Genomic DNA, 14,412 nt, shown 5'->3' on the forward strand with positions numbered 1-14,412 from the left:
TGATTAAATAATGTTAATTTGAAAAAGGGAAAAACAATTTGTAGACCTTCGCTTTGGGTCGCCATGTTCTAGACCTTACAGAATGCGTAATGAGCTTGAAGTGAGAACATGGTTTGCTCCTGACTGCGTCGTTAGTGTTGGATAAATGGATAGCAGCAATCGGAAAGTGAGCTGAAAAGTGCTGCAAATCTTTAAACTATGAGAGTGGAAGGCTTACCTAATTGTATTGAATTATCAACAAAATTTAAAGCTGTAACATATTTATCTCTCCCCAAAGTATGCAATCCATAACAATTCCTATAGCTATCAACTCTCGCTACTGAATTTGATAAGGTTTTTTTTTTAAATATTGATTCCCTTTTTGGGTTTTATTGCAACAGTGAAATTCCCCAACACCAATCAACGGATTCTGCACAGATTTGCAATGCTGGATGCAGTTGAATGGCATATTTGACTGTGTTCACAACTATTTTTCGTGCAAACTTCCTTTTTATTCTGTGACAAACAGTTAAAAACCGTATCTCTAGCTGGTCCCACGGGTGGTGTGCTCTGAACTTTAGCAATTTTTCATATGGCAACTGCCTGCCCATTGCACAGACCGTCCCACTTCTATGGGGTTCTATTGTATAGGAGTTTGGAGCTGGAATTCGTTGTATAAAATTTGTTAAAATTTTTGTTATCGTGGGTCCCCGTACGGGAAACAGGCAGCGGCCTAGGACTCCTACCGGCAGCGGCAGCGGCAACAGCAACGGCACCAGGACCGGTGCCGGGACATTGCTCTTTTGTTTTTCCATCAAATATTTTTCATTCATCAAGTTTTCAATTTACAAAAATGTTCATTCATTCGCACGAGCAATTTGTATTCGGTGTGAATTTGTCATGTGTTGGCCGCTGCCGTCGCTGTTGCCATCAACGTTGCCACTGCTGCAAGTTATTGTTGTTTTTCTCGCTCTATCTCACTCTCTATATGCCACTGCCACAGCCACAGCCAGTGCCCGTTCCCATTCCCCTCTTCGTTTTTGCCACTCCGGCTCTGAGTTATCGCAATAGCTCCCTCTCTCTATATGCAGTGTTCCAAACACACACACAAACAACCACAATCGCCGTATGCACACATATCCATAAATATATATATTTGTATATATGTATATACATAGATGCATATATCATTCAGGGGCGCCCCAAAACCCCCCGTTGGGGTGTTAAGTGTCTTCCAATCATTATTTTAAAATTTCAAATATTTTCAGTATGTTTATTGAGGTAATATTTCGAAACATTTTATAGCAACCAATCGGATAGTGCTTTATACTTTGTGTATTTCGTGGGCTCATATTTTGAAACATCATAAAAAAGCTCTCGAATATAGAGAAGATAAATGTGCAATCCCATAAAATATTTTCTAATGTACATTAGGAAATTACAGTTAATTTTCTAGCTAAAGATAGATAGGAAGCTTCATGACATGTTATAAAAACAAAAGGAATTAGTAAGAACATTAAATGGGTATCTCTTTTTGAAACTGTCCAAAACCCCCTTGGAAGCCTAAAGGCGACTACGCTCCTTTTGTAATATAGTTCTGTCTGTGGCTTAACGTTTGCGTTTGCATGATGTATTGGCATATTTGAAGCCAGAGGTTTGCTTCCATTGCAAAACCCACAAAACCCGCACGACAGACCCCTCCACCTCCACATCCACATCCACCTCCACCCGCCCACGAGTACATCTCCACATAATGCGAGCAAAAACATTTCTATAGAATTATTTACGCTTATGAATTATTGACGTAAATATTGAATGTGTATTTATGCGGTATTTTCCTTTTTAATATTCCAACTTCCAACAAAATGATGGGCTCGTTGGAGTCCATGCTGGGTGCATGTTGACAAATTGCCTGCATTTGTAATATCATTTAAAGTGCGTGTTTAGATACGAGATTATACGTGTGTTCATTCATTGATTTTGTGTGTGTGTTACAGGAATGCACGTCGCTGGCCACTGATGATTGATCCCCAGGGCCAGGCCAACAAATGGATTAAAAACTATGAGAAGAACAATAAGCTCTGTGTGATACGTCTCAATCAGCCCGATTACACTCGCGTCATGGAGAATGCCATTCAATTCGGTCTGCCAGTGCTGCTGGAGAATATTGGCGAAGAGTTGGATCCCATTTTGGAGTCGGTGCTGCTGAAGCAGCTCTTCAAGCAGGGTGGTACTCTCTGCATCAAGTTGGGCGACTCTGTGATTGAGTATAATCATAGTTTTAGGTGGATACGGAATTCGATTGGCTCCTCCCAATATGCAACATTAAAATGATTCTTTATTTCAGATTCTATATGACAACGAAGCTGCGAAATCCGCATTATCTACCCGAGGTGGCTGTTAAGGTAACCCTACTAAATTTCATGATTACCACACAGGGATTGCAGGATCAATTGCTGGGCATTACGGTGGCCCGAGAACGTCCCGACTTGGAGGCGGAGAAGAACAATCTAATTGTCCAGGGAGCTGAGAACAAGCGCATGTTGAAGGAGACTGAAGACCAGATCCTCGAAGTGCTCTCTTCTGCTGATAATATCTTGGAAGACGAGACGGCCGTACAGATATTGAGCTCGGCCAAGGCCTTGGCCAATGACATCAGTGAGAAGCAGATTATCACGGAAGCCACCGAAAAGCAGATTGATATAGCCCGGTTGAGCTATGTACCAATAGCCGAGCACTCCACAATCTTGTTCTTTACAATAGGTAATCCATTCCATCTACTGTATATGTAATCAATCTGTCTTACAGTCTTCTTGTATTTCAGTGGAATTGGCCAACATCGATCCCATGTACCAGTACAGTTTGGTTTGGTTTGTCAACCTGTACATGGCCTCCATCGACAACACGGAGAAGGTGGACGACATCGTGGCCCGTCTGCAGGACTTGCGGAATCATTTCACCTACAGCCTGTATGTCAACATCTGTCGCAGTCTGTTCGAGCGTGTGAGTGCCCATGGCTAATGCCAATTATCGTCAAGCCTTCCAGCCGTCTATCCGTCCATCCGTTGGTTGGTATCCGTTGGCTGTAGCCTTTAGCCTCGTTAGCTCCGTAATTGCGCATAATCTAATAATGTGACATTTGAAGCGTATTCCTTTGCGTTGCGTATCAGTTGCTTTGCGGCTGAGCTTCGTGCTCTACTTGACTTGACTTGCCTTGACTTGGTTTTAAATAATATTTAAGTACTTTTACTTCCAAGTACATAGTACTTGATGCCACTTCAACTGACAATGAAAGGCAGCGGCTGCAATTGCAGCCACCGTGGATGTTAACTTCTGATTGAAGGACAAAAATGTAGATTGTAGGAAATAGGAAATTATCTATCTGTGGCTCTCCTGATTAACCCCAGAAAAGTGCTGCTAACTCCATCACTCAACTACCTATACTATCCTTTCCATTTTTCCATACTTTTTGAAACTAATTTGTGATTCTAATAACCAAAGACCATCTCTACCTCGCCCACCGTGCAACTTTTGAGCTGCTCGAATAACATTATTACGTTGCTGCTGCAATCAAAGGATGTACCTTGCCAAAGGAAAGTGGAAGAAAAAAAGAGGAAATAAGGGAAATAATAATCCAAACAAGTTCTAGCTAGCTTTATGCTGTTTTCAGTCAATTATGCCATGCCCTTTCCCTATACCTTAACCTTCCACTGGCTCCACGGCTCCTGTCGCGACCCAGCCATGAGCTAACCTTTGATCCCGGCCTTTTAATTTTCTTTTGCAAAAAGTAAAAAACGAGGAGAACAAAATTGCTATCAGAGAAGCGTCATCGCCGCTTGGGTTGGTTCGGAAAATGCTTTGATTTCAGAGGGCAACCTTTTTGGCTTGCTGTAACCCATTTAATGCGAGAGCGAGCCCCAAACGATGACCCTGAGCCTGAGCGACCCCACTCACACATCCCATCCTGACATCCCTGACTTGAGTTCTCGTTTTTTTCGTTTTTTATGAAATGTCTTGGCCTTTGCACAGGATAAGCTGTTGTTCTCGCTTATATTGAACATCAACCTGATGAAGCACGATAACTTGATTGACAATGCCGAATGGATGTTCCTGCTGACTGGAGGCATTGGTCTGGAGAATCCGCACAAGAATCCCACCTCCTGGCTGGGCGTCCAGAACTGGGATGAGGTCTGCCGGCTGACCAATTTGCCCAACTTTAAGGGCTTACGCGAGGATTTGGTTGCGAATCCGAGCAGTTGGAAAATGTTTTTCGATTCAAAAACGCCTCAGGACAATAAGGACATACCCGCTGCCTGGAGCAAGCGCATCTCCGTCTTCCAGAAGCTGTTGCTGCTGCGGGTCTTTCGACCGGATAAACTGGTGCCAGCCGTACTTAACTTTGTGTCTGGACAGCTGGGTGCCAAGTTTGTCGACCCACCGCAATTCGATTTGATGGCCTCGTTCGGTGACTCGCACTGCTGTGTACCCCTGATTTTCATTCTGACTCCTGGCTCCGACCCCACGGCCACGCTGCTGAAGTTTGCCGAGGATCAGGGCTTCGGCACGAACCGTCTGTTCTCTCTGTCCCTGGGCCAGGGCCAGGGACCCATTGCCATGAAGATGATCGATGAGGGTGTCAAAATGGGCAACTGGGTGGTTCTGCAGAACTGCCATTTGGCAGCTAGTTTTATGCCCATGCTGGAAAAGATCTGCGAGAACTTGCTGCCAGACTCGACGCATCCGGACTTTCGTCTATGGCTTACCTCATATCCGGCCGATCATTTCCCGGTGGTGGTGCTGCAGAATGGCATAAAAATGACCAACGAACCGCCCAAGGGTCTGCGCTCTAACATTCTCCGGTCGATGTTAAGCGATCCGATCAGTGACCCGGAGTGGTACGAGTCCTGCACCCAGCCGCGAATCTTCAAGCAGCTGATCTACTCGCTCTGCTTTTTCCATGCTGTGATCCAGGAGCGCCGCACCTTCGGTCCGATCGGCTGGAACATACCTTACGAGTTCAACGAGACCGATCTACGCATATCCCTGATGCAGTTGCGCATGTTCCTCAACCAGTACGAGTCGGTAAACTACGATGCTCTGCGCTATCTCACGGGCGAGTGTAACTATGGAGGTCGTGTCACCGACGACTGGGATCGCCGTACCCTCAAGACCATACTGGACCTTTACTACTGCCCCGCGGTGATCGACCTGGAGAAGCCATACTATCTGGACGACTCAGAGTTGTACTATATCCCCGTGTTCAAGGAGGTCGATTTGTATATGACCTATACCCGAGAGCTGCCACAGATCTCGTCACCGGCCATCTTTGGCTTCCACGCCAATGCGGACATTATGAGGGACCAAAAGGAGACGGACATGTTGCTCTCGCACACTCTGCTGACACAGGTAAGTCCATTTCTGATCATGCTTTTAGAGAATTGCATAGTTTTTATACTTGAAATTGGGGCTTAGAACATTCGTATGTCCTCTCATTTACATACGATTTGTATACTTTTGTTATGAAACACTCCTACATTGCTTTTTTATACACATTCCTGCTTGCCAAAAAAAGGATCGTTGGGTAAGCTTCTTCAAAGTATTTCCTTAAGTTCAAAATGTAATAAATTTAACGCTTTAATTGCCGCATTGCATTCGAAACAGGACCTCTATGAGAGACGTGTAAGTGCCAGCTAATGCTTGATAGAAGCTTGCTTCCTTATGGATATTTTTGCTTATTCCGCTCCGCCAACATGCCGCATTATAGAAACTGGAGAAAACACAAAGGGTCTATGTAGAACTGCTTAGTAAACGCTTTCCCGAGAACCTATCCCTACCCACTTATCCCACAAGTCCCCCCTTCCTTGCCCTGTACCCATTGCCCCTGAAGGATACGAGTGCCTCTGCCGATGACAAGGAAGACTCGAAAGCCCTCACACCCGAGGAGGTGGTGACCAATGTGGCCACCGATATTCTGGATAAACTACCCAAGCTCTTCGATCGAGATGCGGCCCTGCTCAAGTATCCTACCATATACCATCAGAGCATGAATACTGTGCTGGTGCAGGAAATGGTGCGCTTCAATGTCCTGCTGAACACCATCCGCACGAGTTTAATTACACTGAGAAAGGGAATCAAGGGTAAGTTTACGCAATTCGAAAATTTATTTCCAAATTTTTTTAAACACGTGAACCAGAACATCTTTGCGCCTTATTTACGCCGCGAACGGTTCGACCCAGTATCTGAGGTAGCCTTTTCAACTTCATGGGAGGTGGTTGGCTTTGTGGGGAGAATTTGATCTGAGCTTCGGTGTTCTATGGTTTCAATCAAATTGTATTCACTTGCCACACGGCTAGCCGATGTGTTGAAGCTGGTTTTGAAGACGGACCCGCCGGGCCTAAGGTCAGCCTCATGTTCTTTCGGATCGAGAAGCTGTATCGGTGTTTTGTTGAGATTCTCGTCATCTTCTAGGGTAATAATCTTAACCTGGGACTTCTTTTTTATTGTCGAGCCATCAAGTTCTGGCACCTCTTCTTTGGGAGATAAATGTTCTTCTTCTACTTCTTCATTATATGTGTCGTATTCAAAATGTTCAATTTCCAGCTCATCATCGGCTTCAGACATATAATAATAAGGCTCAAAATGACCCTCAACTTGAGCCGAAAATTCAGACTCTGTTTCAATCCATCCTTCAGATTCTTCTTCAAACTCATCCTCCACCAATTTTACGGAATTCTCTTCGCGAACCTCACTTGATTTGATGAGAGGGCTGTGCAAAATCTGAGTTTGTATATGTACATCGGGATCTTCTTGGACGTGGTCATCCTCATAGTATTTGTCAACGGTTTCCAATTCCCTGGTGATCTTGTCGTTTGTCATTCTCTTAAACAAGTTTAGCAACTGAATCCGGAGCAGTTCTGTGTCTGGCAGTGACGGCTGATCTCTGATTGCCCGATAGTCAATATTTTCTAACTTACGAATGTCGTCCGTTAGGCGGATTCTACGGTTTGATACGATACTATGTAAAGGTATCAATTGAGAGGGTAAAACCGGTAGTGGATTCTCGATCTTGTTCATGATTTCTGCGAAGACATCATCGAATAGATCGTTTTGGTTCTCGTGCACAATGCGTTCGGTTTCATCTTTCCAACGTTGTCCGGGGACTGCCTGGCGGATAAGCTTTCGTATAATAGCCTTTGCCTCGTAGCTTGATGTTTTCTGCGGTGTGTCACTTTCGCTGTCCGTGGAGAATAGATAGAGATCGTTGTCGATGAGGCGATCAATGAAGTCGCTAGTCAGGGTGGTGGATATGTCGAATGGTTCTAGCTCCTCCCACACTCTGCCAAATATTACGTCCTCAACAATATAATTAGCGATAAGAGCCTTCTCATGACGATCGAGAGCAGCACTCATGTCTGGGGAGACCATGTCACGTAGCATGACACGCAGTGGAGCATAGGTTAGTGGCGTCTGAATGAGCTTGAAGCTCTCCAACCAACGCTCGATATCGGCATCAATAACTTTTGCAAGATCGGTCACGGTTTCAGCAGCGTCATTTTCAGCTATGTGGCTCATATCTGTTGTAAGAATGGTATTGAGATACTTATCGCTAACTTCTCTGTTGGCCACATTGCACTTCTGGAACAATTCTTCATAGAGCTTTCGCATTTCGTTCTCCTTCTGCCGAAGCCCTGCCTCGCCCGCCTCACGTCTCCATCGCTCTTTCTGGACCAGCATGGCTAATAGGTGGAGCTTTCGGAGCTCCTTCAATCGTCCCGCCTCTTCGGTTAGGAACTCCATGACCCAACCAATGTGGGTACCTTCGTACGTGTGCAATAGCTTCTCTAGTTCCTGACTGCTTCTCTCATCTCGCATCCGCTTGCTGAACACTGAGCTTAGTGCTGGTGAAGAAGACTTAACTTTATAGGGAGAGGAGGATTGGTTTGGCGATAGGATCTCTGAGGAATCTTCCTTGGCGATTCGCTTGGTGCCGTATGTGGCAGTTGGATCTTGGTATTCAAAATCATAATGTATCGAGGATTTTCTCTCAGCATTGGGTATCAGTCGTTTCTTGAGACATTTTGGTTGTGACTTCTCCTTCCGCGCCATTGTTCTCAAGCCCTTCAAGGAGTCGTAGAGCTTTTGCAAATTTTTATCAGAGCAGAAGTTCTGTTCGTGCTCCTTGATACTCTCTTTAGGCTTTGACCATTCCTTGAGCTTTCTGAACGGACACTGTAGTTTCTGCATGTTCACTCGCTTCTCCAGATCGTCAATTCTCATGTCGAAGGCCTTGCTATTGGTGCCAACAAAGCTGCGACGCGCCGGATCAACACCGTGTCTAATGAGTGGTCCATAGAACTCGGAGCACGGTGATCCCAAAGCATACATAGGAGTCTGCCTCTTCCACTTTTGGGACGTGGGATTACGCTGGCTTTCGAGACGATGCTTGCCACGCAGATACTCCATCTTGTTTTTGTGCAGACCCTCCTGCCTGCGTTTCTCGATTCGTTCGCAAGCGATTTCAATGCGCGTCTTGGATGCTAAATGCATCTCCTTCTCGCGCTTGTCGAACATCTTTATGACGATCTCCAGTCGCATCATCTGACACTCCTGTATGTACTCCTCCCGCTCGATCCAACTCTCCCATTCAAAAGCTTCCAGTATGTGCTTGTATTTGGTTTGCATTGTCAACTCCCGAGCCGCATGCAATTGTTTCATAAAGTTTGTCTTCACTGCCTTATTGAAGGCCCAGCGCTTGCGGGCACGCTCAAGGATCTCGACTTCATGGAGTCCCGGTGGCTTATCTCCAGGCAGCAAAGACGGTAGGCAAAATAGCTCCAGATGCTCATCTATCTCCTTGTCCATGATCTCTGGCAAATAGGCTACCGTTTGTGCAGAGGACTCCCTGGGAATCAGACAGTATAATGCTATCATCTAGAAATATAGACTTTCCCTCGGCTTACCTATAGAGCGTTTGGGTTCCCTGCTCCTTGAATGGCCGCTTGTCCACATATTTCGGGAAGAAATCGCATTTGTTCTTTAAATTCTTCACCACAGGCACCGAGGGACTCATCTTGACTTCGTGAGAAGTTACATCTGTATTTCGTTCTATGAGAAAGTCAATTCCCGGTGCCTTGAAGTGGCATTCACTGTCTGTACGAGGCAGTTTACCAGTAGACCGATCGGCCGGGTTGTTAGCACCTGCAGGGGGTATCAAGAATGTGTGAAGGTTCAAATAGTGATCAAGAGAAAACATTTCTGCTTCCGTTTTGCACTTACCGGCCGGTAGTCGACGATCCAATGAAGACCTTGTGATCAAACAAGATGTAAGTCCCTGAAGGCAGGCGTCTTTTGGGATCTGTGGCGACTCTCCATGAGACCTTTGCTTTCTGAATGTGACCCGTTTGGTCTGCCCTGGCGACTGCTTCCTTTGGCGTCCAGGTGAATATGTGGAAGCATCCACCTTTGTAATTGTATTTCGTTTCTCTTTTTCTTCGAGGAGGCCCATTTGTTTTTGGGCCCCGTTCAGTTTCTTTTCATGTGCTGGCATTTTGAATGAGACCTATCTATCTATCTACCTATCTTTGTAGGGTCACCGCGAAATTTTTCCGCAACACACGATTATTTTATGGTGTATTGTTTAAGTGTTTGGGGATTGACGTGTTATTTATACTAATTTAATTTCCAGTTTTCCATTTGGCATATGCCATATGTTTCGTGAACAGCCTACTGTATTATGATAACTGGTGCTTTTTCCATTCAATGCAGGTTTGGTGGTGATGTCTGCCGCTGTGGAGGCCGTCTACAAGTCTGTCCTGATAGCGAAGATACCAGCAATGTGGGCTGGTAAATCGTATCCCAGCCTGAAGCCACTCGGCAGCTACGTAACCGACTTTCTACATCGCCTGGAATTCCTGCAGGTAAGCGAAGCATTTTGCCAGTTAGCAACGGAGGCGCTGCTAGGGAGCCGACATTTGTTTGCTGCGCCAATCGATAAGAGGTGCCCTGGTACGGATAACGGGTACCTGAAATAAACATATGTGTTCCATCCATTTCAGCACTGGTACGACCATGGCGCTCCCTCCACCTTCTGGCTGTCTGGATTCTTCTTCACCCAGGCCTTCCTCACTGGCGCCCAGCAGAACTATGCACGAAAGTATGTCATTTCCATAGATCTGCTTGCCTTTGACTACGAGGTGCTCTCGCTGGAGGAGAACCAAATCAAGGGTATCACTGCACCCGCCGATGGAGTGTTTGTGTATGGGATTTACCTGGAGGGTGCCCGTTGGGATCGCACGGCCAAATATTTGGCCGAGTCGCGTCCAAGGGAACTGTTCGACCCCATGCCCTTGATATGGCTGAAGCCCCTTAAGCGGACCGATCTCCCCGAGCGTCACAACTATCTGTGTCCGCTCTACAAGACAGCCGAACGCCGCGGTGTCCTCTCCACCACGGGACACAGTACCAACTTTGTGGTGGCCATGCTGCTGCTCTGCAATCCAAATACCCCTACGTCCCACTGGATTAATCGTGGCACGGCGCTGCTCTGTCAGCTGAGTTTCTAATATTCCAGATATATTTGATTAAATTATATATTTTCTACATCTATGTCTTAGAAAGTGCCTTTGGAAGCTGCAATAAAAGTAAAAGTCAAGTGTTTAGTTATATACATTGACAGTGTAATTTCTCGGTTGGTTATTGCTCGGGATTCCTACTGGGGTATATCCTAAGTCAAAGGATTCCAATTAGAAAGTCTGTTATTTGGAAGGACCAATCATTGTAGCAGTATTGTTGGGGTATGCAGCTCGGTATTAACAATCTATATTAAAAATTATTTTGTATACTTTCTTAATTTTTAATTATAACGTATTTTTTTATTCCACTACAACCACTGCACATGTATGGAATTAAAGACAAAGTACCATTTTCATGGAAATTAATAATAACTGTCACGAAATTTAAAAATCATCTGAACTTAAATATTTGAGAATTCGCCACGATTGTCTCAGCGGTTACCGAGGCGGCTTCTTCCTTGGGAAAATATTCATCTTCCACATTTTCAGTGCCTTCTTGAGAGGTAAAGGGAAGACTAAAGTCTTCCGGTGTCGCGTGAGCTCTAGAATCAGTCTTATCGGACATATCTTCCTCTTCTTTATATATACCTTCTTCTTCCTCGAAGACCGCCTCCTGGAGACTGCTAGGGTCTTCCAAAAAATTGACCGGTAGGACATGAAACTCTACTTCTACTTCTAATTCTTCTTTGGCATGCTTAAGCATCTTAAAGTCCTTCTCCTTGCTTAGATCTAACACTCCAGTGACGCCGAACACATCCTCTGGTACGTTTTCCTGTGAGTCATTAATGATGTTAAACACCTCTGATTTTATAAACATATCCAATTGTTCAGGTGCATTGTCATCTCCATGGTACTTATCGAAGGTCTTCAACCCAGCGGTAACATTGTCCTTTTCAATTTTTTTTTGTAGAGATAGTATTTGAATGCGCTCCAATTCAGAATTTGGCAATGAGTTTTGGAACATTGTGAGGTCATTATTACACAACGATCGAAAATTGTCAGTCTTCGAAATGTGACCCTGAGATTGACACGAATGGACACTAATTAGGTCAGACGATTTCACCGGTGGAGGATTATCGATTTTATTCATGATTTCTGCGAAGACATCATCGAATAGATCGTTTTGGTTCTCGTGCACAATGCGTTCGATTTCATCTTTCCAGCGCTGTCCGGGAACTGCCTGGCGGATAAGCTTTCGTATAATAGCCTTAGCCTCGTAGCTTGAAGTTTTCTGCGGTGAGTCACTTTCGCTGTCCGTGGAGAATAAGTAGAGATCGTTGTCGATGAGGCGATCAATGAAGTCGCTAGTCAGGGTGGTGGATATGTCGAATGGTTCTAGCTCCTCCCACACTCTGCCAAATATTACGTCCTCAACAATATAATTAGCGATAAGAGCCTTCTCATGACGATCAAGAGCAGCATCCATGTCTGGTGAGACCATGTCACGTAGCATGAGACGCAGTGGAGCATAGGTTAGTGGCGTCTGAATGAGCTTGAAGCTCTCTAGCCATCGCTGGATATCTAAATCGATTTGCTTGGCCTGCCCGGTCACCGTTAGAGCGGCCTCGCTCTCTGCTATGTGGCTCATATCTGTTGTTAAAAGCGCGCTGAGATATTTATTGCTGACCTGATAGTGTGCCCCAATACTCTTCTGGAACAATTCTTCGTATAGCTTTCTCAGTTCATTCTCCTTCTGCCGCAATCCTGCTTCACCCGCTTCGCGTCGCCATCTCTCCCTTTGGGCCAACATGGTAAAGAAGTGGAGCTTTCGATATTCCTTCAGCCGCCCCATTTCCTCAGAGAGGAACTGCATGATGCCACCAATATAAGTGCCTTCGTACGTTTTCAGTAAATTCTCAAAAGCTTCGTTTCTTCTCTGAGACTCCAAGTGCTTTGCATACAATGTGCCTCTTCTTGTTGGAAGACGACCGGGCGTCTGCGTCGGCTCTGGCGGTTGAATCTGTTTTGGCGCTGCCTGATAGAAATCTATGTGGGTGTAACTTGGATATTTCTCGTACTTATCCGAGGTCAATTGCTTTCTTTTCTTACGACACTTCGGTTCGGTCCGGTTTTCCATAGTCGACTGCGTTCTCAAGCCCTTCAAGGACTCGTATAGCTTTTGCAAATTTTTGTCATTGCAGAAGTTCTGTTCATACGCCTTAACATACTCTTTGGGCTTGGACCATTCCTTGAGTTTTCGGAATGGACACGTCACGTTGTTCATGTTCACGCGCTTCTCCAGGTCGTCCATCCTAATATCGAAGGCTTTGCGGTTAGTGCCTAAGAAACTCCGACGTGCCGGATCTACACCGTGTCTGATTAGTGGTCCATAGAACTCGGAGCACGGTGATCCCAAAGAATACAGGGGACTCTGCTTTTGCCATTTCCGGGATGTCTTTGCGAGTTGTATATCGAGCCGGCGCTTACTTCGCTGATACTCTATCTCGTTCTTGTGAAGACCAGCTTGACGGCGCATCTCGATGCGCTCGCAAGCCATTTCAATGCGTTTTTTGGATGCTAAATGCATCTCCTTCTCGCGCCTGTCGAACATTTTTATAACGATCTCGAGGCGCATCCTCTGACACTCCTGTATGTACTCCTCCCGCACGATCCAACTCTCCCATTCAAAAGCTTCCAGTATGTGCTTGTATTTGGTTTGCATTGTCAACTCCCGAGCCTCATGCAATTGTTTCATAAAGTTTGTCTTCACTGCCTTATTGAAGGCCCAGCGCTTGCGGGCACGCTCAAGGATCTCGACTTCATGCAGTCCCGGTGGCTTGTCTCCAGGCAGCAAAGCCGGTAGGGTAAACAGCTCTAGATGCTCATCCATCTCTTTGTTCATGATCTCTGGCAAATAGGCCACCGTTTGTGCAGAGGATTCCCTGGGAATCAGACAGAGTAATGCTCTCATCTAGAAATAATGGTCAAAGTCATATAGGCTTACCTATAGAGCGTTTGTGTTCCCTGTTCCTTGAATGGTCGCTTGTCCACAAATTTCGGGAAGAAATCGCATTTGGTAGAATCAATCCCAATCAAAGTCGCCGAAGGACGCATTTTGATCTCATGGGTTGTTATATTAGTATCCCGTGATGTTAGAAAATCGATACCCGGTGCCTTGAACTGGCATTCGCTGTCTGTACGAGGCAATCTTTTCACCGACCTTTCGCCAGGATTGTTGGCACCTACATATTAAGGGATGAAGAATAAATGGAAGAATAAAATGTTGATCTTACACCCACCGGCCTGTAATCGTTGGCCCACCGGTGACATCGTGATCAGACCTGATGTGAGGCCCTTTCCAGCTTGCATGAAACCTTTTTTGGCCTTCGGTGGTTGGTCATTACCTCCATTGCCTAGTTTGTTGCCAAAAGTGACCCGTTTGGTGTGACTTGGCAATTGCTCCTTTTGAGGAACGGGTTGGCGTAAATGTTGTGCACTATCGAAACGGGTTGGTCCGGTCTGGTGATTGTCATGGAGCACCCGATGGCCTCGAAGCTCCCTTAAGGTTCGTTTCTTCTGCTCTGGCATTTCTGTGTGGCTCCCTAATTACTGGGTAAACTATTGTCTATTGTAATGTGAGATATATCGTGAATGTTTAGATGTTTGATGTTTGATGTCTGATTCGTGATTGAGTTGAATGTTTTTCAACCAGCATACTAGGTAAAATTCTCTTGGCAGCTGTGCTACCGACTTTCTGCATCGAGTATTCGGAGGTAATCTAAACATTTGGCTTGTAAGTAGATCAGGCAGTGGGAGGAAATCGCCAGCAACCGCTGTGCTGTTAGACCCCGATTAATGAACGAGCAAGAAGGGAATATGAAAATCTATTTTGGATGTGGATGAGTGTAACGTTTCCGACTGA

The 14,412-nt window shown here is 45.4% G+C and overlaps 3 protein-coding genes across 4 annotated transcripts in view; 1 reads left to right on the forward strand and 2 right to left on the reverse strand.

Moving 5' to 3' along the window:
* The window catches only part of LOC6595661 (dynein heavy chain 7, axonemal), a 28,361-nt gene extending 17,716 nt beyond the window's left edge, over positions 1 to 10,645 (forward strand). For both annotated transcript variants that reach the window (XM_026988117.1, XM_002020747.2), the window contains exons 18-24: positions 1,977 to 2,264; positions 2,327 to 2,742; positions 2,804 to 2,982; positions 4,009 to 5,385; positions 5,867 to 6,116; positions 9,745 to 9,896; positions 10,035 to 10,645. In XM_026988117.1, the coding sequence (XP_026843918.1) occupies positions 1,977 to 2,264; positions 2,327 to 2,742; positions 2,804 to 2,982; positions 4,009 to 5,385; positions 5,867 to 6,116; positions 9,745 to 9,896; positions 10,035 to 10,541 (3,169 nt within the window). In that variant the 3' untranslated portion in view covers positions 10,542 to 10,645. The remainder of the gene's footprint in view (positions 1 to 1,976; positions 2,265 to 2,326; positions 2,743 to 2,803; positions 2,983 to 4,008; positions 5,386 to 5,866; positions 6,117 to 9,744; positions 9,897 to 10,034) is intronic.
* Positions 6,118 to 9,622, reverse strand: LOC6595662. Its single transcript, XM_026988118.1, has 3 exons — positions 9,256 to 9,622; positions 8,940 to 9,177; positions 6,118 to 8,881 (listed from the first exon to the last, which is right to left on the reverse strand). The coding sequence occupies exons 1-3, from the start codon at positions 9,524 to 9,526 to the stop codon at positions 6,187 to 6,189; spliced, it is 3,204 nt and encodes a 1,067-aa protein (XP_026843919.1). The 5' UTR covers positions 9,527 to 9,622; the 3' UTR covers positions 6,118 to 6,186.
* A 206-nt stretch (positions 10,646 to 10,851) lies between the features above and the next one.
* On the reverse strand, positions 10,852 to 14,119 carry LOC6595660 (cilia- and flagella-associated protein 91). The gene is made up of 3 exons (XM_002020746.2): positions 13,790 to 14,119; positions 13,495 to 13,732; positions 10,852 to 13,432 (listed from the first exon to the last, which is right to left on the reverse strand). Exons 1-3 carry the CDS (start codon positions 14,076 to 14,078, stop codon positions 10,942 to 10,944), a joined length of 3,018 nt encoding a protein of 1,005 aa, XP_002020782.1. The 5' UTR covers positions 14,079 to 14,119; the 3' UTR covers positions 10,852 to 10,941.
* Between the last annotated feature and the right edge of the window lie 293 nt (positions 14,120 to 14,412).

This window comes from Drosophila persimilis, unplaced genomic scaffold (genome assembly GCF_003286085.1).
Source record: "Drosophila persimilis strain 14011-0111.01,24,50 unplaced genomic scaffold, DperRS2 tig00000191-arrow-pilon, whole genome shotgun sequence".
Classification (NCBI taxonomy): domain Eukaryota; kingdom Metazoa; phylum Arthropoda; class Insecta; order Diptera; family Drosophilidae; genus Drosophila; species Drosophila persimilis.